The sequence below is a fragment of the Monodelphis domestica genome, chromosome 1 (genome assembly GCF_027887165.1).
Source record: "Monodelphis domestica isolate mMonDom1 chromosome 1, mMonDom1.pri, whole genome shotgun sequence".
NCBI classification, from domain to species: Eukaryota; Metazoa; Chordata; class Mammalia; order Didelphimorphia; family Didelphidae; genus Monodelphis; species Monodelphis domestica.
The window spans coordinates 625620166-625643884 of record NC_077227.1 but is presented as its reverse complement, the minus strand read 5'-3'; the positions used below and the strand labels follow the sequence as shown (position 1 = coordinate 625643884).

The 23719-nt window shown below is 35.8% G+C and overlaps 1 protein-coding gene across 6 annotated transcripts in view; it reads right to left on the bottom strand.

Annotated features, from left to right (window-relative positions):
• Window positions 1-1145: 1145 nt before the first annotated feature.
• The window catches only part of PAK5 (p21 (RAC1) activated kinase 5), a 320486-nt gene continuing 297912 nt past the window's right edge, over window positions 1146-23719 (bottom strand). For all 6 annotated transcript variants that reach the window (XM_007476696.3, XM_056813892.1, XM_007476699.2 and 3 more), the window contains 6 exons: window positions 19821-20312; window positions 17465-17598; window positions 13450-13576; window positions 7779-7904; window positions 4749-4883; window positions 1146-3535 (listed from right to left, as the gene is read on the bottom strand). In XM_007476696.3, coding sequence (XP_007476758.1) covers window positions 3380-3535; window positions 4749-4883; window positions 7779-7904; window positions 13450-13576; window positions 17465-17598; window positions 19821-20312 — 1170 coding nt within the window. In that variant the 3' untranslated portion in view covers window positions 1146-3379. The remainder of the gene's footprint in view (window positions 3536-4748; window positions 4884-7778; window positions 7905-13449; window positions 13577-17464; window positions 17599-19820; window positions 20313-23719) is intronic.

The window sequence follows — 23719 nt, the reverse complement described above, 5'->3', positions numbered from 1 at the left end:
AGAAAAGGGTTAAGTGACTTGTCCAATATTACCCAGCTATAAGCAGATGAGATTGGATTTGAATTCCAATTTTCTTCACTCTTAATCCAATGCTCTAACCACGACACCAAGCTGCCTCTCTTTATGGACATCGTTCTGCCCATCTTTCCAATTAGGAGACAGAAGGTTAGAAAAATAATTTCTTGCGCACGGCCGTGGAGTTAGCAAATATCAAAGGTGGCATTCCAAACTGGGTCTGCACGTTTGGAATTCTGGCTACATCATAATGCACACTTCACCCGTCGGAAGGCAGAGGAATGGGCCGGATCATCTCTAAACTTCACACTTAGAAATCTGATTCTAAGGAAATGGCCACAAATGATGCACAGCTTTTACCCTATAGAAGTAGCATAACACGATGTGGCTCAGAATATAACTTTAGATAATGGTTTTGTAACTCTTACCAGGGACGTGTCTATGGCTTTAACTAAGTATATTCCTGCAGGTAGGAAGGGCTGGTATTTCTATCTTTGGATCAGTCTTTACAAAATGTTTACATTTGGGTAATCTATCAGAATAACAAATCATTTTGTTTTTAATCGCAGATTTTGAGCTAAAAGGGATCTTTTAGAGGCATCTAGCCCAACTCCCTTGTTTTTACTGATCCTCAGAATTTATTACTTGTCAATGGTCACATAATTGTTAAATGTTAGAGGCAACATTCCAACCCAGGTCTTCCTACATCTTGCACATTGACACATATGTACCATATAATTGATAAAAACCCCACCAATCCGCAGTTTCTAGTTCGTCTTCCCTTTTCTAATGGATGGGGATTATCTAATTTTTTTCTTAAAAGAACACAGCTATGTAACAATTCAAATTGGCTAATTTACATAGGATGATTTTTCTAATATATTCCCTTGAGAAAATTCTCCTTATGCATGAATCCACAGTAGTTTGAGTGACACAGAGACATCTGAATCTCTATTTTTAGATAAAAATTACACATTTTCCTTTTCCTAGCTGGTAACCACAAGTGGTAATATCTTTCATTGGACACCCATGAATGTTCATTTTGGTCTCCGAGTTCATGTAGGGATATTTCTTTCTTGTTTTTAAGAATCTTCTAATTTAGGAAATTAGTGCAGCCTTGAAAACCATGATGGGGAAAATGCAAACATTTATTTTTATTTGCAAATGCAGTTTTCTGCCAATAGTTGGTGCTCACAAAACCTCTTAAACTACAATAACTTTCAGTAAACTCAATGAATACTTTAAAAAAATATCTAGTGATAAGAAAATTACAGAAAAATTTTCATTACACTGTTGAAAATGTTTTGAATCCAAAATTTACTATCTTATGCAAAGATTATTAGCAGTTATTCTGGTTATTAAAAAGATTATTTTAAACATCTATTATATTCCTGGTTTAATTAAGACAATTTTTCACTTGAAACTCCAGGCCTGTAGTTTTCTAGTATTTATGCTTTGGGTTTTAAAATCTCACATACTTGTTACATAAATATGTGCATGTTTGCATAAACACATTTTTTTGCTGATTTTTATGAAATGAATTTTTTAATCCTATTTACCACAGAGAAGCTTCCTCTGCTTGTAAAAATGAACAAAAATAAACAAACAAAAATACTTCAGGGAAATTCAAAAAGCAGCAGGTCATCTTATACTTAATTCTTTTTCTCTTTAAATATAACAAACAATTAGAAACCTATTAATTATAAAAAATCCTTAATGATACCTAGAGCAACCAGAGATTATTTTCCAAATCTAAATTTATATTTGCAACAGTACTTGAAGGAATTAAGAAAGCTTCTGGTTGTTCTGTTTGGTTAGGAATGGCTTCTGTCTGATGTACAATTAAGAGGAACTGATAACGATGATGTAGCACTTCCAAAATTTTAAAGGCATACCTACATAGGCCTACAGTTAACATGCAAGGTAATCCAACAAGCAACACAAAATTTATTGTAGTAGTCATTCAATTATCAACATTCAAGAAGGTCTAGACAGCAGCACAACTCTTCTATGTCAGAAACACATTATAACATGATAACAGGAAAAGTCAGATTATAACTGGGAAAATACCCCCGTGGTAAATTGACGCTTAGTCAATTCAGACTTCCATCATGTAAAGACTCAATTAAGACTTCCATCTATGTAAACAATAGAGCTTAATACTGTGGTACAAGATTGAAACAGACTGAAATGAGGGATTCGCCATATTGCTAGCAGACACTGATCAATCCTTAGATCTCTCCTGTAACAAATAAAGTTAGTGTGAAAGCAAAAGTTTTCAAATGAGGAACAAAAAATAGAATCATAGAACTTCTACCTTAATTATTTCTCTTTTTCTTTTCTGAATTTGAAATAATCTCATTAAGGTTATTCGTAGATTTTGGAAATGAGTCTGATTTTCCCCAGTACAGAAAACCCTCCTGAAGAGCTAAGCTGGTCACTTGGAAAAGCCATGCTCAGTTTTTCAGAGTACTGTGGGACCACTAAGTAAATTCCTGCGCCAGTGAACTAAGTGATTCCCTCCTAGTAGCCTGGAAGAATGAACCCCTGGAAGATGTCCCCAAATGCAGAGCTGGCTCCCAAGAAGTAGTTTTTACTGGGATAAGAAGTCTCATTTTTTTTTAAATTTTCCAGTGGGAAAACATAAAAAGTGTGCTATTATCTCCACCCCCACCCACCTTTCTCTACCACATAAAACACTTATTAAATTAAGGATAGTCTACTAAAGCTGACGATGATCGGTATTCTTCCAGGATTCTAAAGAGAGGGATAAAAAACGTAGTAAAGACTTCTTTCAAACTCCTGCTAAGTTACACATATTACTTCAACTAATACAATGGCTACTTGACATCAAAGTACTATAAATTATCAAAAGTATAGTACAGAAAATTACAAATTCATTGCAAAATACATTACACTGCTACAATTCAGAAAAAAGGTGCTTTTTTTTTCTCTTGCCAGAAAAGTATTGTTCCAAAATAGAAATGGAGAGTAGTTTTTTTTTTCCTCTTGGATCAAACTACTGTGGGTTATTTTACATGTGCTATGCCTTATTACCTTTTCAAAAAAATGCCTGTAAAGAGTCTTTCAGATTTGCTGGCTGAAGGGCTCAAAAAATAATGATGAATACAAACACTGTGCTCCAAAGGACCACACCAGATGTCAGTAGATGGATGCCTGTTTTAGTAGAGGTGATAAAGGAAGGCTGCTATTGAGCTTCTGAACACTAGGGAATATATCTCCTTGGGTTGGATGCCCAGAATCATCTCTTCAGCACTGATTTGGAAAGGACAGGTTGTTTGCTATCTCCCAAATCACTTGTGAGAAATCCTCCTTAAGATCTCTACCCAGTGGCCTCCGCCAATCAGCGATGCCTATATTGTCTCATGAGGGGCACGATGCAAGAAGGTGGGCCTGCAAGTTTCAAGAACGGATGTCTGAGGAGTTCTTGTGCTGTTCCCCTCTGGGAGGGTTCCCTCACCAACATCAAGTCTAGGAACCCCCGGAGCACTGAGGAAACCTGCAATAGCACACAAACATCATGAATAAGATACATAAATCATCCTCCCGACAGCAGCCAGTTTATACAAAGTCCTTTTTATCTCAAAAAAAAAATCTGTGGCCTACATTACCTAATGATTATCTTGACAACTACCTTATACTCAAATTATTATTATCTCCACTTTATGAATAAAAGAACTATGGCTGAGATGGGTTAAGTCACCAGACTAAGGTGAATTCCAGAGCCAGTATTCTAACCTAGGACTTTCTGCTCTCTCTAAGATTAATATTTCTTTTCCTCATACTATTATTGAATTTTCATAGATGCTTGTCAAAATTCTGCAAATTAGCTTCTCAAATATGTCATTAGAAAGCTATTGTGCCAAATAGTTAATTCTGAGAAATAATACTGATGGGAAGAAGAAAGCAAAAAGGGAATTGCTTTTTATTATAATAAATAACTTATCCTGTTTTCCATCAGTTTAGGAGAAAAAAACCTTGGGAAATGTGATAATGGGAGCACAAAAATGAATCAAAAGGCGTATTCTTATTTCAGGTAGAAAATCTCAAAGGTCCCTTCTTTGTCTGAGATCATACTTACTACCCCTCAATACTAGATTCTGCTCCAGCTCTTTATAATTTATTCTGTTTTAAATGTGTTTCTTATAGAAAGTATATTGTGGGATTTTGACTTTTAATCTACTGTTACCTTTTTCCATTTTATGAGTAAGTTCATCCCATTCACATTCACAGTTATGATTTACTGTGTTTCCCTTCATCTTATTTTCTTCCTTTTTCTCCTCTTCTCCTTTCAGCCTTTCCTTGTTCACAAATGTTTTTGCTTCTGACTACTGCCTCCCCGAATTCACCCTCCCTTTTGTCCATCCCTCCATCTTTTCTTATTCCCTTCTCTACTTTCTTCCTTACAGGGTGGTAAGATAGTTTCTATAGCTAACTGAATAGATAGATAATTTCTGCTTTGCCACCATTCCAGTGACAGTAAGGTTCAAGCATTGCCCATCACCTCCCAATCTTCCCTTCCACTGATTTTTACACACCTCTACCTGTGAGATAATTTACTTTACATAATGCTAAGATTGTAGGAGTCTGGACTAATCAATAAGCCAGTTATAAGTTAAATAGAAGTAGAGAAGTGGACGATTACATGCCATGCTCCTAAAGTGTTCATTTTACATTTTTTTTGAATTTTAATAAAACAGACAAACTCTCACCTTGTGTAAGTCCTTCACTCTTGGAGGTAAGTTATCACGGATCCTACGCATTGCTTGGAGTGGAGGTTCATTGAAGTAAGGAGGCTCTCCATCTATCATTTCTATGACCATAATGCCAAGGGACCAGATATCCACCTATTTTATAAAGCTCAGAGGTTAATATTGGGTGGGAACTAGTCATTTTGAAATACATGGTTGTGTCTATGGAAATCAAATAATTCATACTCATTCATAAGTGATTTTACTCAGTAATAAACCAAGAAGGAGATTTTAAAAGCATAAATCCTCAGACAGAAGTTTTATTTAAGATATTAGTTTAACAAAAAGAAAAAAAAATTCTCATTGAGGTCTCTAATTGGTCTTGTAAGGATGGAGAGCTTATTGATAATATTCTACAAATTAAATTGCATATATTATCACTCTAAAATTTGTTGTTCTCATTAGAACCTCTTTACATTTACAATGGCTTAGTGGATAGAGTGCAAGTCCTGGAGATGAGAGATCCTGGGTTCAAATTTGACCTCAGACACTTTCTAGCTGTGTGACTCAAATGGGTTAGCCACTTAACCCCAATTGCCTAGTTCTTCCTGTTCTTCTGCATTGGAACTGATACTGAGTATAAATTTTAAGATAGAAAGTAAAGGTTTATAAAAAAGAATCTCTTTACTACTTGCAGCTACCTACTCCTAATAGCTCCCTAATAGATCCAAATAGTAAGTCTTCAAAAAAGAAATAAAACCACATACTTTAAGCTCTCTACTTTAAAAAAGGTCCTTAAGATACTTTATTTAAATGTTAAATATAATAGGATACATGCTACCATTCCTATTAGGAGTCTAAAAGTAAGTTGAAAATAGTATTACATTCTAAAAATATATTTTGATAACTTAATTATTTTCTTTAGACATTAGGTTTAGATGGATAATGGTAAATGGATATGAAATGATAATTTCAAAAGAGGACACAAGAAATTGTAATTTATTCCTTGGAAAATCTCAACCTTACTATCAAAGAGATATACATTAAAAACAATTTCAAGGTACCACCTCATAACCACCAAATTAGCAAAAGTTATTAAGAGTATCAAAACTGGCAGGGCTGTGGAGTACTAGGTACACTCAGTCATTATGGATGGAATTACAAAGTTTCAGAATTATTTTGGAAAACAACATGGCAGTATACATTAACCATGAAAAAAAGTAGTCATGCCCTTTGAACCAAATAAATTTAATAAATAATAATAATAAACATAAAAAAATTACATCATTGGGAATAGATCCTGAAAGTATCATCAACAAACAAAATTGGAGGATTTTCATAGCATCATTATACGTAATTACCAAGATGGAGAAACAACCTAAAAACTGAGCAGTAGAGGAATGTGGTTAAATTGTGGCCCACTAATGTAAAAGGAGAGACAACATGGCATATTATAGAGGGTAGAGAACGAGCCTTTAGAGTAAGGAAGATGTGGGTTTGAGGCTCATCTCTGACATATGCTAGCTAAGGGATTCTAGGTAAATTGCCTAACCACTCTGTGCCCCAAGAAATTTTCCAAAAGTGTACTGCATTCCAAAATCTACATTACTAGAATGGATTACCTTATTGGATCAATGACACCAAAGGAACAGATTGTTCCCTCTTCCCCTGATCTTATTAATAATAAAGAAAATTTACTTGACTGTATTAATGCTAAGAATTAACTTTTCAAAAAACTCTAATGATAAAAAAATAAGTTTTAAAGAAAATCCCACAAGTTCAGCCATATTGGCAAAATTTGCCCTTTTAGGAACTCTTTTGACTAAATTGTCTCTTGAAACTAGAAGGTATAGCAGCTGGCTTTATAAATCCAGTTTCAGGGAACCTGGAGAAAAACAGGCAGATGACAATTATTTTCGGATAAAGAACAGAAAGTCTGAATGATGGAAATGAAATAACTACATTATCAATTCCCAGTCACTGCCATTTCTTATCTGTTGAATGTATTATATCATAACTGAGACAACAGTCGCACTTACAGCTTATAGCTCAGGGTCCAGAAGAAAAAGCTGAATTGAGTAAATCATCCAAGGTGACGCAAGCTAGGATGCACATCCACATTAATTTATAAATATAAATATATATATATACATATATATATATATATATATATATACTGAATCTTATATATTACAACAGTAGATCATTCAGAGTCCTTAAAAAACTGGACACCTGAATAATTAATAATATTTTTATCCTCGGAGAATAGATTTGAAAGTGCTAAACATAATTTAGGTTCATTTATGATCCAGGGATCATAGATTAAATATGTTGGGAGGCTGATGTTTTGTTTCCCCTCAGACCTCTTCCCAAAAAGATGAGAAAACAAGTGCAGAGAATTTAAATGAATTTCCCAGGGTCATACAACTAGTAAATGTTTGAGAAAAGATTTGAACCCAGGAAGACCTGAGTTAAAATCCAGACACACTAGCTGTGTGAATCAGGAAAAGTCACTTAACCTGCTTGCTTTAGTTTCCTCATAAGTAAAATGAGCTGGAGAAGAAAATGACAAAGCACCCCATTATCTGTGCCAAGAAAATTCCAAATAGCACTACAAAGAGTCAGACACAATGGAAACAACTGAACAACAACCTCCTGGCTCCACTTTTAGTGTCCTATCAATTATACTAATAATTATACTAAAGTAAATGATAAAACTGGGCAGTAATAACATTTCTTTTTCGAAGGAAAAAAAAAGAAATGTGACTATAGAGTAATGGAACCAATGAGAATATTTCTGTCTGTGGCTCTTAAACTATCTAAAGACATCATCACAGATATAATACATATAATATATGTATTGATATGTGCCTATTAATATACACACAATAAATTTACATGCATGTAATATATATGTCTAAACATGTGCATGTAATGCACATGCATTTATTTTGTATATATGTGTGTATATAGGTGTGTGTCTGGCCTTATAACATACACAAATATTTTCATCTACTTCATAGTTGCAGAAAGGATGGATTTTTTCCTTACCTCTGTTCCATAAGGTAGTCTAGATATGACTTCTGGTGCCATCCAGTAGGGAGTACCAACCAGTGATTTTCTTTTTGGGACCTCTTTGGAAACTTGGGCACAGAAACCAAAATCAGATAACTTTATCTGGAAAAAGAAGAGATGCAACAGCATGACCCCATGGACCATATTTTCTGCCAATCCATACAGACGTCAATGGAGCAAGATAAAAAATTAAGAATTAAATAGTGTGTCATTTTCTGTTTCAGTACTTAAAATATAATGCTGCATTCAATATGTATATAGGCACACATACACACATTATTATTGGTGTTAAGCTAAGGCAAAAGACAGTCAAGAAGCTCACAGTCCAATAGCAGATTATGAGTGGAATATTGTACCTATTAATACTCATTCCTTAAATTCTTACTCATACACTAGCTCTTCCATCCAACTTTCTTTCCTCATAAGAATAGATGCTTTTTAAAGGGAGGGAGGGGCTATTTTATTTCTGTCTCTATACCCCCACTTTTTCACAGTTCCTGGCACATACTAGGTGCTTAAATGCTTTTAGATCGATTGATTTCATGATCTTTAGTGGGTTAGACCTCATTTTCCTTTTCTGAGCATTTTTTAATATATTTTTTTGCAGTTACATTAAATTTTGTGTTACAGTTATCTATGCACCTTTCACTTCATGGATTGTAAGATTTAAGAGGATAAAATAGAGGAAAAAAGCTCAACATTTTCATCTCTACTAGTACTTAGTGATCAGTGAGTGTATTGGAAACATCTAATAAATATTCATTGGTTAAAACTTAATTCTAAGGAATATGTCTCTAACCCGGAAAGAAGGGGAACAAGAAAAAATTAATTCCTATCATTTTTCTTCCCTGTTTGCAAACTTCAGGATCTGGACTCTGAAGTACCTGACCAAAGAGGATACTGAAAACTCACTAGCAGTAATGATTTATCCTATTTTTAATGCAGATTTCTCTTTCCAGGCTTTAGGAAAAAGCAGAAGCCTAATCATGTTCTCCATGACAAACAGAAGACAGATGAATGGAATCACTAGGAATTTTGAAAGTCGAGACCATTTTTCTATCGTAGGAGTGTAAGAGCTTTTCAATATCTATTGCTCATCTGAGTACATAAAAGAGACAATTTTCTAAAAAAGAGATAATTACACACAACATATCCCTGAATAAATCTGCAATGCAGATAATGAGTACCCAAGTAATGAGTATAATGAAGCATTGTATGTAGGTCCTAAAAGCAAGTTGTTCTGCCTCTTACATGTTCCTTATTCTAGTCTCGATACAGCTGTACAACTTTTCCATTTAGGAAAGCACTCTTTGCCCAAGAATCCCATTTAACTTGAGAAAATTTAGGCTAATGGGAATGCCTGCCAAGATGAAAAGGGGCAGCTTGTTAGGCAAAGACCATCTTGGGAACCAGTCAATTAGGCATTGCCTTTACTTGTGTTTATGGCTCTAAATAGTCTAACTAGACTAAATTTCTGCTGGAACTTAAGTTCCACAGTGACAGTACGCTGTGTTTAAGTAGGAGCCAGAAAGCCATAAAGCAAGATTTGGGGAGTAGAAAGGTTGGGGGTGTAAAAATTAAATTGGTATCTAGTAATAAAATATTATATTTTATGAAGTTTATTAAGGATTACTAGAAATCAAGGATAAAAAATAAAAAACCATGTGCCCAGGGCTGATTAGCCCATTCAAAGCTTACTTACTCTATATCATTGCAATGGAAGAAAAGAGAGCATGGGAGGTGTTACTGCCAGTTAAATACTAATTTTGATCTCGCCCAGGTGGAGACTCAGGTGAGATTATAGGGAATTCTGGGAAATACCAAGGACTTCTGGGTATTGAAGTCTAGGGTTAAAAATCTCCATTTTTACAGGGATAGGGAGGGAGATAAAGGGAAAAAGCTGCAATCAGGAAAATTTTAGAACATGTCATTAAGGAGAATTAAAAAAAAAACAACACCAAAAACCTTGCTTAGGACAAGCCATTTAACAAACATCTGTCAGCTTCAGTTTCCTCATCTGTTGTCAACAGTCATTTATTAAGTACCTACAATGTACCAGGCACTGTGATAAAAGAAAGTCAAAACAAAAAAATAGTCATTCTTTATAAGGAGCTCTTAGTCTTATAAGGAAATGACATTTGCAAATAAATATGTACAAACAAGAGCTATATAGATCTAAATCTGGGAAAGGCACTCATAAAGATTAAGGAGGATTAGGAAAGACTTCTTGTAGAAGCAAAGTAAAGTGAGAGAATTGAAGGAAGTCATCATTCCTTCTACTAATAAGATATGAGGTTCTTGAGAATGGAGACTAATTGTTGTCTATTTCTCCAGTGACCAGTTGTGCTGGGCATACAGTACATGCTCATGAGATGCCCATTGTTTGACTGATTGTACCTCGGCTCCTTCCCCAATAAATGATTGTTGTGTTTATTACACATTTCTCAGAGGAGAATGATAGGTAAGATAATAGAGAAGAGGCTATTTTTAATGGGGAAAGAAGATTGGGTGCCAAAAGGTAGCTTAGAGATCATCCTTGGTTGGTTAGTTGTTTTTCAATCATATCCAGCTCTTTTGAGGTTTTCTTGGTAAAGATAATAGAATGGATTGCCATTTTCTTTTCCAGTTTATTTTACAAATGAGAAAACTGAGGCAAACAAAGTAAAGTGAGTCCCACAGGGATCACTCGGCTAGTGTTTGAGGCTGGATTTAAATTTAGGTCTTCCTACCTCCAGACCCAGTGCTTTATTCTTTGCACCACCTAACTGTCCACAAAAGATCATCTAGGGCAAGCCATTATTTTATAGATGAGGATAGTGGGTACGATGAAATGAAATGACTTACCTAAGGTTACAAAGTTAATAAACACCTAAGTTTGAAACTTGGACCCTGTGACTCCAAAGGCAGTGTTTTCTCAAACTATGTCATAATGGAAGAAAATAGACCTCAGAGAATGAAATAACTAGCTTTTTTGGCCACCAGATCCGGAAGCAGAAGAATGGTAAGGAATCATCCCAGAATATGAGATTTCAAGGGTTTTCACAACTTCATGACTTTTGACAAGTTATTTAAGTCCAATTCTCTGCTTTCTGTGTGTCAAATGGACAGGATGGGTAGAAAAAGGAAGAAGCATTGCACTGGGCTCGAGTATCTTGAGAATTTATCCTAGCTCTTTGATGGATCCCAAGAGATTTATTCTGTGTCCTCCTCTCACGACAGCTCTTCATGAAAGAGTGGGTTACATTTGTTTCAAGGCTTCTTTTATCCATGGATGGTCTACATGGTCTAGATGGTATGTGAGAGCTCCTGCTTTTGAGCATCTGTGATTAAAAAACCTTCCTAAGATGACTGTTCTAGGCTTCAGGTTTCTTTACCCTAACCTCAATGTTTAAAATGGGTATATAGAAAAGGAAATCGTGATCTCGAAATGCCAACATGGCTTCATGTCGATCAGTTTCATCTTGCAGCCGTGGCGGATTAACATCATTTTCAATCCTGAAATGCTTGGTAGACTATAGAGCAGAGAAATCCAGTCATCCTAGATTTTAGCAAAACTTTTGACAAAGCTTTTTGATATCCTTATGGACGAGATGGACTGATGTGGGTGAGAAGATAGTATATTCGGATGGATTTAGACTTACTTGAATGATCAACTTTACTTGGCACTTCAGGGGATAAATAGGAAATGTAATCTCAGGATCCAAGGATCTCAGAAGCCTAATGGATGCGAAAAATTTTGGCAAAATGGGGACAGTCCATATGCATTTATAAAATGCTTATTATAGGTCAAGCTTTACGCATGGTGCTGTGGATTCAAAGAAAGACAAAAGATAGTCGAAGCTGGTGTTAAGTAAGGTGTAAGAAGGCTGGAGAGGGCCAAGGCACTTATTCAGTTTCCTTAAATATGAAATGGGAATAATAAAAGTGGAGTCTACTCCATCTATTTCACAGGGCTTTAAACTATATGAAGCATGGCATCAATAAAAAATGTAAAATTTTAAGAATATTTTAGTAAGTTTACACATACAATTGAGAGCTATGATAAAATGGTAAAAATTGAAAGAAACATGCTGCTATATAGTACTGCAGATAAATCCTATTTTTTTGGTCTTCTGATTAAGTAGGACCTGACTGGAAGATATCCCAAGGCCACTCAATGAAACACAGTGTTCCTAACTCTCTAGATTCCCCTTGACTCTCTGAATCATTTCTGAAAGAAATCTGATACTATGCCAAGATACTCAGACAATGATGACTAGGCTAGCCTTGGAAAAAGAAGAAACCTCTAAGAGAGGTTTCGCTCCATTTATTATCAGTGCCACAGTCACAGAGGCAGGAAGAGAGGTTAAAGAGACCACCTTGATCAAATTCCATTTTACAGTCATTCTGCTAATCTAAATTCTCTTTGAGGGATCAGTTTTTCTTTTTCTTCCTTTGCTTCTGGATAAATTGGAAAGCAGTTGATATGTTGAAGGAGTATATGAATTGGCTACCATGACTACCTGTCCAAGCAGGTACCCTCTAAGCCTTTAGAGTCTAAAGAAACAATAACAGCTGGATTTCAAGCCTTTGGAGAGCCAAGACAGACAATGGCCCAGAGAGAGTATGTCTTTCTTTTCTTTAATGAGTAAATAAATTTTTTTTCTGGGTTATGTTTGTATTATCACACAAAACATTTCCATATTATTTATTTTTATAAGTGAATAATCTTATATAATCCAAACCCCAAAACCTTTAATGAAACAAACAGGTGATAAATCCTATGTTTTCATGCACATTCTCACTTCAACGGTTCTTCCTCTGGAGGTGGATAGCATTCTTTTTCCTAAGTCCTTCAGAATTGTCCTAGATTGTTGTTATTGTTGTTAGTGGCAAAGTTTATCACATTTGACCATTCCATAATATTTCAGTTACTGTGTAAAATGTTCTTTTGGTTCTGTTTATTTCACTCTGCATCAATTCATACAGGCCTTTCCAGTTCTTTCTGAAATCATCCTCGTCATCGTTCCTTATAGCACAATAGTATTTCATCACATCTCATATACCATAATTTTTTCAGTCATTCCCCAATTGAGGCACATTCCTTTCATTTCCAATTCTTTGACACCACCACAAAAAGAGCAGCTATAAAGAGTTTTGTACCCATTTTTTTTAGCTCTTTAGGATAGATATAGATTTGGTACTGGTATTACTGGACCAAAAGGCATGCATTCTTTTATAGCCCTTTGGGCATAATTCCAAACTGCTTCCATAATGGTTAGATCAGTTCACAGCTCCACCATAGAATAAATCTTCTGTCAAGTTAATTCAAAACAGTAGAGAGTGGCTAATTTTTGTTAGGATTAAAGCAAGAAGGGGAAGTGATTGAAGTTTCTATACTCCTTGGTAGTTTCTATACTCACTATTCGAACAAAGAAATGTGCTTTAAATTTGAGTCCTTAGCTTAACTCAATAAATGAAATGGCATTTTCAGATGGACATGGTCTCTCTCTTCTTAAAGCATCTGAAGAAGGGAAACAGGGACATGAAGTTGAGAAAGTTCAGAGTCTAAAGAAATAAGAATCTGGATAAAGCTGTTCTCTGAGGCTGATGATCAAATTTAATTGTGTGTTTTTACTAAAGATAAGGAAAAATCTTGGTTTCTTACCCGGCCATCACTCGTCAGAAGAATGGAGTCACTCTTTATGTCTCGGTGAATAACTCCTTGATTGTGAAGGTAAGAAAGGGCCTTCAGGACTGATAAACAGACTGTAGCTATTTGTTCTTCATTCATTCTAAAAAAGAAATCATTTTAAAAGAAATTTTAGAGGATTAAGGATATTTTTAAGCAAAATAACATTTACAGGTTTAGAGTGTGTTTAAGTTAATTAGTTTACATTTGCCAATTCACACCTGGCTGATCCAGATGTAAGAAATGTGGCCTCATTGGGAACAAGGTAGATCCTTAATAAATGCTTATGAAATGAATGACATTTGATTTGACTTGTACAACAGAGTCTCTGAGTCAGCACAAAGTTGATGGCAATGGGCTCCAAAAGCTTAAGTCTCAACTCTATCCTAAGTAAAAGTTATTCTTACCTGTTGGCTACTTGGTTATTTTATTGGAATTAATAAAATAATTTTATTGGAAATAAAAAAATAATATTGGAATTAATAAAAATCCATTTTGTTTAAGACCCTACAAATAGTCCTTCTCTTCTGACCTACAATAAGTAATATCTTTCAGGAGATATCTTAGTATAGTGGAAAGCACACAGAGTTAAGACCTAGGAGCTAGAAGCTATTTGTAGAGCCGATATATGTACGTGTCCTAGGGTTAGGCAACTTTTGTGTATCAATTTTGTCTGTAAAATGGGAATAATTATAATACCATTTCATCAATGCTGGCTTTAAAACAATTGTCAAGTTTGTCAATGGTACCAGTAGGGTCTTCCTTTTGTGACAGTCCCTGCCTCATCATCCTAGACATTTTTTTCCCTTTCTCCCTTTTCTTTCTCTTATGTTTGTTCAGGTCTTTATCATTAACTAAAGCTCCTGTGAAAGATTAATAGTCCATCAAAAATAGGTATTAAGTACCTATTGTGTTCTAGACATTGTGCTCATTGCTAAGGGATACCAAGAAAGACAAAAGACAGTTCCTGCCTCCAAGGTGAAGTATCAAAACCATTATGCAGAAGTAAGAAATAGCCAAAATTAATCAGAGATGATCAATACATGAAGAGACACTAAAATCTTAGTGTGAATCCACTGAGTGTATTGTCTCAATATCGTTTTAAAGGATCATAAAGAGGTTAACTCAAAGAAAGAAATGTCTAATGTTGACATTTAAGACAGTAGAATTCCACATACTTATTTGGGCAAACATTTCTGAATAGTGGAAACTGCTAAGAACCTCTTAAATTACATCAAGCCAGTGATCACTTACCCTACCAACTCTATCTCCCTATAGATCACATAGCTATGGAAGAATCTGAGCAGAAATGAAGTTTTTAGGATTGAAGAGACTTTAGAGGCCATTTGGTCCAACTCCCTTATTATTTAGTTGAGAACACATTCCTAAGGTCTCATCACAAGTTAGTAGCAGCCAGAGACCAGAACCCAGGCTGACTGACTCCCACTCCAATGTTCATTCTGCTACTACCATGCTGTCCCTCTGCAGTGTATATTTAAAAATATTAAATACTCTGCAAAATACTATTCCATATAGCATTCATTCATTCTACATTAATTAAGCAATTGTTTATTCCTAATCTCTCACCACTACTGTGATGATAACTATGATGATCTCATTGATGTGGGCTTTCTCTCCAATTTGAATCTTCACCAAGGTGATAAAACATTTTTAAGAGAAGGGAATGGAAAAATGCCTTGGATTTGTTGGTCTTGGTCACAATTCATACTAATACTGGAGAAATTCTAAATAGTTTCTGAATATTGTAGCAAAGTTAATGCCATTCTCAAATCAAGCTACATGAGTAACAGGTAGACTAAGCGGGGAAAAAAATCCTTTAACTTTATGGGAACATCATAAAAATTTGTAATGATCTAATTAGGTCATTCTAAAGATTCTAAGGATAGTAGAGATATCTGTGGATGAAGCAAATGAAGTGAATAGGTGGCAGATTTGGGAAGGGAAGGGGAGAAGAATGGATCAAAAGTTTTCATCTTGTTTAGTTGCTTGTGAACATGTTGGTCATTTTGTCTGACCTAGCAATGTCAAACTGCCAGTGTTGACATCTAACAAAGGCATACAAAGCTGCAATTTCTATCGATGGTTATGGTAATTGCCCAGAAGGGAAAGCCAATATTTATTTTGGAATTCGTTTATGTTGGCATCAGTCAAATGTGTCTTAAATTATTATAGTACAAAGTGTCCTAATCTTCCTTCTAATGCATTTTCTCCAGCATATGGGATTTTAATTTGTTCCAAGTAGACAATAAAAGTCTGCAGGTGGTCTATAATAATAACTGATTACATTGTTAATCACCATTTGAGAAGTCATCTCTTAGAAGTTCAGGCCTAATCTGCTAAAATACTCTGATCTCTAACTCAATGAATTTGAACCATTCGTAGCCAGATGAAGAACACAGTAATATTTTATATTTCTATAAACTAGTCCAGGCTAAATAGAATTCAATCCAAGGTAATGACAATGATAATTCATTTTATCTGTCAATCAATTTACCAACAAATATTTATCAAAATTCTTAAGGTAGAAACTCCCCATATTTGCAGAGTTACAATTCAAAGTTATTAATATTCCAGGATCACCCTGACAATTTATTAACTTGCCTTCTGTTATATTCTGTTACCCCAGTCCCAGTCCTCTGGGCTATTAGAAAAGTAAAATCAGGAGAAGACCAAAAGATAGGTTCTTTGTATATCAGGAGGAAGAGAATTATTAGTAGCCAGTTGAGGACATTTCCTGATTCAATCCTAGAAACTGGAAAAAAATGTTTTAAGGGAGGAAAAGTCCCTTTTGGAAAGAAATTTGGAGAGCTTTCTTCAGCATGTTGAGACACAAACAAATTCCACCTTTAGGCTATCATCTTTATGATCAGAAAAAGTACAGGATTTATAGGTTTCTCTATCCACAGGAATCTGCAGAGCACATTGTCTCAGCAATAAGAAGAGTTTCCTGCAGAGCTCCTATGAAGACAATATCCTACCAGCTGAAACTGCAGGGAAAATTGGTGGAGATCTTCATTCACTTCATTGTCCTCTCCCTGCTGCAAAGTCACAAATTGGAAAACTACAGGGGACCAACATGGAGCCAGGACATCCTTGTGTGCTTCATCAGTGATCTTCCAACCTAATTCCATCTTCACAATGCTTCCTTCTTCTCCTCTGCCCCTCACCCAGGGTTAGTCTCCTGGCGCCACTTTCATTTATAGAATTGTTAGGGAGGCGAAGGCAGAAGCAATAGAATGGAAAGTACTTCTTTATCTTTCAAGGCTATTTTAAAAACAAACCTGAAGTACATTTGTCTCTTCCTATGTGTAACTAAACTATATCCTACAGTTGATCTTTTAACTTATTTTTTATTTAAACTAGATTCAAAGATATCTCTTTCTTGCACTTCTGTTCAGATTCTTGTAGCACAATGTATCAAGAAATTTGCTCCATGCTTCTTCTTACTTCTGTTCCTTAGTTCCCCTGGCTTCTTGAAAGAAAATAACTTAAATACCACTGGAGAGGGAGGCAATTATTGGTCCCTAGTTTAAAGCCTTCCCCTCAAGGATTATCTACCAATTTCTCTGTATATATCTTTCATGTAGCTATTTATATCATTTCCTTCATTGTCTATCTTCATACTTCTACCATTTTGTAAAGCTCAGAGCATAGAGAACACATTTAATGAATTAATGTATTTTGATTGATTCATTGATTTTTTTACAATGAAAAAAATGCATTATTATACTATTTGCCACTGACCATTTATCATTTGCAAGAACATATTAACTTTAGTTCAACAGAGACTTAAATGGGTGTTTATTCCCTCTACAGTGTATGGGGACTATTGCATTATAGTAAGTTGCAATGCCTTCCTATGAATGACTTAGAATTGAATTAAGACATTAATAAGGATAGTCTAATTGTAAGGGAAAGAAATGCATGAAAAAGAGACTTGTAAGCATCCCTAGACATCAAATAAACTTACCTCGTGTGAGTCACTATATCAGTCAAAGCTCCACCTTCTAGGAACTCCATTACAACCCAAAGCTCATCACCAACAAGATAACTATTGTACATGTCGACCACATTGTCATGATGGTAATCCCTCATTATCACGACCTGTACAGAAGAAAAGGAAATGATGTGGCCATTAGTTGGTAAAGAGGCATCATGGAAAGATAAATATGGCATTGGATCTGGAACCAGGAGAATCTAGCTTAAAGCTCTGCTTCTCAAATCTAATAGCGATGGGATATTGAGCAAGTTTCAAAACTTTTTATTTATCAAGAGATTTTATAGCCCTTATCCAATCAGTCCTAATTAGGAACCCTGGGAGTTTCACACACTGGCAAAATCACAAATTCTTTATGTATTTGTTTGTGTGAGAGGCCACAAACCTATTTTCCCCCTGACAATAGTTTTCCCATTAGAGTACAGTTTATACTTTTAAAACTTATAAATATATAAGAGCATGATTCTACTGTCCTAATCAATCAATGCAATAAACTTTCCTTTAAAAATATTATATGTGACTATCTTTAAACAATTTGAAAGGGCCTTGGGATTTGGGGCCATTGGATGAAAGGTGGAAGATGTCACAGAGGAAATATTTATGATCAGTTCATAATATAAAGTCAAACTGTCACACTTCATAGACTAGTTATAAAAATATATTTGAATTATTTATAAAAATGGTCATTCAGTTGAGTGATGAACCTGAAACTAGGGATAGAAATGCTACACAGATGGGGCAGCTAAGTGACTTAGTGAATTGAGACAGAACATCCTGGGTTCAAATTTGACTTCAAGTGCTTCATAGCTATATGACCCTGGGCAGGTCACTTAAATCTCATTGCCTAGCCCTTACTTCTCTTCTGCCTTGGAACCAATACACAGTATTGATTCTAAGATGGAAGATAAATTTAAAAATTTATATATATATATATGGAAGATTTAAAGAAATACCACACAGAATTCTTAGAGAATGAAATCAGTGTCCATAATTTTTTAAAGATATGAGTTATGTATTTAGCTTTATAACTATCTACTAATTTATTGCTTATGATTCTTGATCAATTAATCTCTAGCTATTTTGAGAAAGTCTTTAAAATAGCAGAGTAAGGAGATCAGAACCTCCTGGGAGATGGCTAATGTAGGTTCCAGAATTTATAATTATCACTGCTATTAATACTTCACCTTATATTTTCAATGATTGAAACATATATGCCTCTAGATGAGGTATTGACAAGGATGACCTAATGGTAACCTATTGATTGTCAAGGTATTGTATCTGAGAGGCAAAAAATGTTAATTAACCAACATCCCTGAGTGATCTCTAAGCACTCAACAAATTTACTTAGAAGGAGTTTATCTGTCAAAGAACTACCTTCTGGAAATTCCATGAAAACCCAGAGCTTATCATCAATGATTTCCCATTTTTGTTGACTTTCTCTTTCTCGCTGTCTTTCTCCCCCCTTTTCTCTTGGCTTCTCTCTCTCTCTCTCTCTCTCTCTCTCATCTACTGATCTGTCTTTGTCTATCTCTCTATTTGTCAATCTATAGTTATAGACATAGGTATATAGTTACATAGATGCATAAACAGATATAGGCAATATTTAGGGACTTTACTGCTAAGGAACTTCAGTTTCCTCATTTATCAAGAAGAATATCCTTTCATAGGATTACAGGGTTTGGAGCTACATGGAACTTCAGATCACATTTAGTCTGCCCCCTTCATGCTGTCGATAAGAAAATAGAACTAGGAGGAAAAATTAGCTACTCAAAGTTGCTCAAGTGTCAGATTTGGTAGAAGGGATAAATAGCTGTTGTGGAATGATATGAGCTGAGTTTGAATCCTGGCCCTGATACTTTACTGCCTGTGTGACCTGGGACAAAGTCCTTTGGGCTCTCTGGACTTCAGGTTCCTCCTCCATAAAATAAGGAAGCTGAATTAGCCAGTCTGAGGTTTCTTCTAGCACAGAATCTCTGATCCTATGAATGCATGTCCTCTAAGCCCCAATGCAGGGTTCCCACTGCTAATATACGTGTAGAGTCTCTCCTCTTCCTGGAGACTTCACCAGGAGATATTAGGAGGTTTAATAAGAGAATGTCCCTACCTTCTTTGTGTTCCCCCACACAGGAGCTTAAAGGAGATTAAGAATATTGATCCCCTACCCCCTGCCTTTTCTAGCTCTATTAAACATAGCTTTAAAAATTGGTCAACCAGAACACCCAAATGACCACAGAGCTCGTAGCAGTAGACCAGCCTCCTGACAAACATATTCCCGGGCCAATCACCCTTTCAGCCAATAATAGAAAAGTGCTCAGGGCACACGATTTACCTCATTAAAAAGCAGCTCCCGCCGCTGTTGTTTCCGGAGGTCCATTTTCTTCACGGCGACTTGTTTCCCTGTGTGTTTCTCAGTGGCAATGCAAACTATTCCAGTCGACCCTTCTCCTATTTTAATAAAATTATCCAAGTATTCGCGAGGGTCACCAGGGCTAACCACAAGCTGCAGAGCAGCCCTGAACTGTTCATGGGACACCCTGGAAGGCTGCTGGTCTGAGGATGACCCCCAGCTAGGTGGGGGGTAAGCACTTGAAGAGACGCTTGGGGAGCTTGGATAGGAAGCTGTGGAGATGTATGGAGAGCTGGTCTGGAGACCGGGCTGGTGGTAGTGAGCAGCTTTGTGATACCCAGAAGGGTACTGGTAGCCACTTGAGGAATAGTTAACTTTGTTCTGACTTTGAGGTAGTTTGACTGGGCCCCGAGGGTAAGTGTCAGATCCAGACAGAGTTGGACTAACAGCCATCTGTGCTCGATCGTAATCCACCTGAGGAAGCAAAAAGAGATGGTCACCATTGGTGGTCTTCATTTCAATCACAGCTAGTCAATTCACAACATGGGTCAAATGATGAAGGTGTAGGACGTCTAAAGTGGACAAAAAAATAATAAAATGAGGGAAGCCTGTCTCATGAAGATCCCCAGGGACTTTATGTTGTCTTCTTTTCCTCCTATCAAAACCTAATCTTAGGATTAGTATTTACCCCTGATTATTACACCTTATATTATTAGGCATTCATACCCCAGTAAAAATGGCACTAAATGTGTTACTTCTCCTTTGATGTTTGCATTTGAAGCCTTCTCTCTTTGGAAAAAAGACTTTGCATGGCTAAAGGAATTGAAAGCATGGCAGAGAAGATGAGGAGATGGTCCTTCTCAGTGCCCTGGAAATCCTACTATATATATGTAACGATGGACGCCGTCTTCCCCCACGACTGGCTGTGCAGTTTTTGACTTCTGCTGCCTGGATTCTTCCAGCGATGCTCTTTGGGGGGGCTATCCCCTAACCTCTTAGATGTACCTGGAATCTTCATGCTCTCTCCTTGCTCTCTCCTACCCTGGATGGCCTTGTCCAGCCTGAATAAGGCCCCCCACGCTTCCCATCTCTGACCCCTCCATTCCTTATCGAAATGGATGTCTTGTTCTCCTTTCTTCTAGATGTCACTACTGGATTCCTAGAAAATTCTATAAACTCATTAAGGTTTAAGTAGCTAATGAAAGCTAAATGTTTACTTTTACAAAAAATAAGCCTTCTCCTGGGAGATACCAAGTCTTACTCATAAGAGGAGCTTGCAGTCTAGGGAAGGTTTCTTCAGGATGCCCCTAATTAGGATTCAATTTAATTAGAGGAAATTTACTTTCTTTTTACTATGTATATGGCAAAAAAAATAATGTTTGTTATATAATATATATTAAGCTGGCCTACTAGAATGAAGTGGATTTAATTTATCTCTGACACACATTGGCTAGTGTGGAACCTAGTCATTCAACCTCTCATGGATCCCAGCAACACTATAAGATGGATTCCTAACTTTTGTGCATCATGGATATCTTTGGTATTCTGGAGAAGCCTATGGACCCCTTATTGGAATGATTTAAAATAAATAAGGTAAGATATAGAGAATTAGAAAAGAAGGCAATTATAAGGGGAACTTTTTTTTTTTCTAAAAACTAACAAGTTCACAGACCCTAGGTTATTTCTGTCCTAAAATCACAAATTATACATAAGTTGGAGCTCTTTATTGGTAGAGGGAGTTTGCTCATTAGAAGTCAAATTATAGCTCCATACAATACATATATATATATATATATACATATATATATATATATATATATATATATATATATATATATGATTTTGGCAGATAATTAAACATCTCTGCTTTGTTTCTCTTCAGTTTTCATTTGAGCGGTGCTCTTATTCCATTTACTATTTCTCCATTTTCTCCAAAATGTAAGTGGCACGTGGGATAAAGCATTTGATGTCTAGTCAGAAAGGTTCAAGTTCAAATTTGGCCTCAGACATCTGCTAGCTATGTGATCTGGGTCTCTGTCTGCCTCAGTTAAGTCATCTGTAAAATAAGGATAATACCTGCACCTACCTTCCAGGGTTGTTGTGAGGATTAAATGAGATAAGCTTTATAAAGTATTTTGTATGCTTTAAAGCAATATACATATATATATTTTTTTCATATATATATATATACACACACACACACTCACTATTATAATCATCATCATCAGCAACATCTTATTTCCATCCTCTACATTTTTTTAAAATCTAAGTTGATTAGAAGTCCTATAAATCTTCATTTTTCTCTTTGGACAACTCTTTTTCTTCTGACTTCTCATCAGAATTATCACTGATAATATTCACCCACTCACACACAACCTCATTAGGTGCTAAGTATACAAATAAGAAAAATAAAATTGATCTGCCTTATCCTGGAGGATGTTACATTCTTTCTTACATTACATAAGGAATAGTATATAACAACCTTCTTTGTTTGGCATGAATTGGCTATGAAATGCACATAGTGGAGACTTAACAAATGCTATGGCTATTATCAATACTAATTGGTAATTGAGATTAATGCTAAGTACTTAAAATCACTAACTACAGATTGGATTGTCCTCCACAAGGCCCTTTTCCTGATACCTTATAATGGAGAAGAGGTGACCCTGGATTCTTAATGGCTATGTTGGCATATTTCAAGTACCAGCAGGAGCTTGGAGGGCAGACCTGGCAAAGGCTGTGTCTACAGCCTGACTAGCTAAGTACACAGGGACTCATCAGCAGAAGGTTGCTCAGGAGGTGATGAATTCTTTGGCTGTAGCAAACCATAAAAGATAAAATTTCTTTCAAAAAAGACCCTCAGTCCTGGGTGGCCCCCTTCCATCTCTACTTCAGCAGTGACAGTGGTGGAAGATGTCAGAAGATACAATGAACCCTCGGGTGTAAAACACTTATCTAAAATATGAAATGTTAATTATGAGTAAGATAAACTGGTGTTATTTAATGAGGAGATTCTGGTGCAGTGGAGATCATATCCTAGACAATAGATATAGTATTGGAAGAATAGCAAGACACCTATAAGTTCACAGGAAATAATTGAACTGATAATATTCATGACTTCAGATATCTAGACACAAATGAATGAAGTCAGGGTAACAAGTCTTATGGAGAATAGGAAATGTCCTTTTAAGAAAGAGAGGTCATGATTTTTTTTTAAAAGGGGAAAAAATAGACTGCAAACTATGACAAAGTGAATATAATAGTGATTCCTGGAAAGTTTTAGAATGCATTTTTTCCTTAAAGTTTTATTGTTTCCTTTCTTTTTTTAGATCAAAATAACTTCTCCCAACTCATCCACCTTTTGAATTCTCACTTGTACCAAATGAACATCCAAGCCAACCTAACTGATACAGAAACAGCATCTGACAGCATAGACAGTATTTCATTGCTAGAAATACCAACTTCTTTCCTGAAAGCAGGGAGCCAGGGTTTGTCACCAGTTCTTTAGGTCCAAGGCTGTTCTTATCATTCTGAATTCAAATGTCTTTGATTGTGCTGATTATACAACAACAAATCTAGTTGGCTGGAATGGTAAGTTCATGGAATGTAATACAAAATAAGGATTGAGGGGGTAGACTAGGGGAGGTTTTGGAAGGGCCTTAAAACAGATCAAGGAGATTATATTTTATACAAAAGAAATCTGAAAGTTTTAAGCAGGAAAGTGATATAATTAGTCTTGTGCCTTAGGAAGATTACATTGACAGATATGTGAAGGATGGGTTGAAAATAGAAGATCCTGAAAACAAGAATTTCAATTAGGAGGAAATTTACAATAGTCTGGGCAAGAAGTAGTTGATTGATGAGGGTCTGAATCAGGTGGC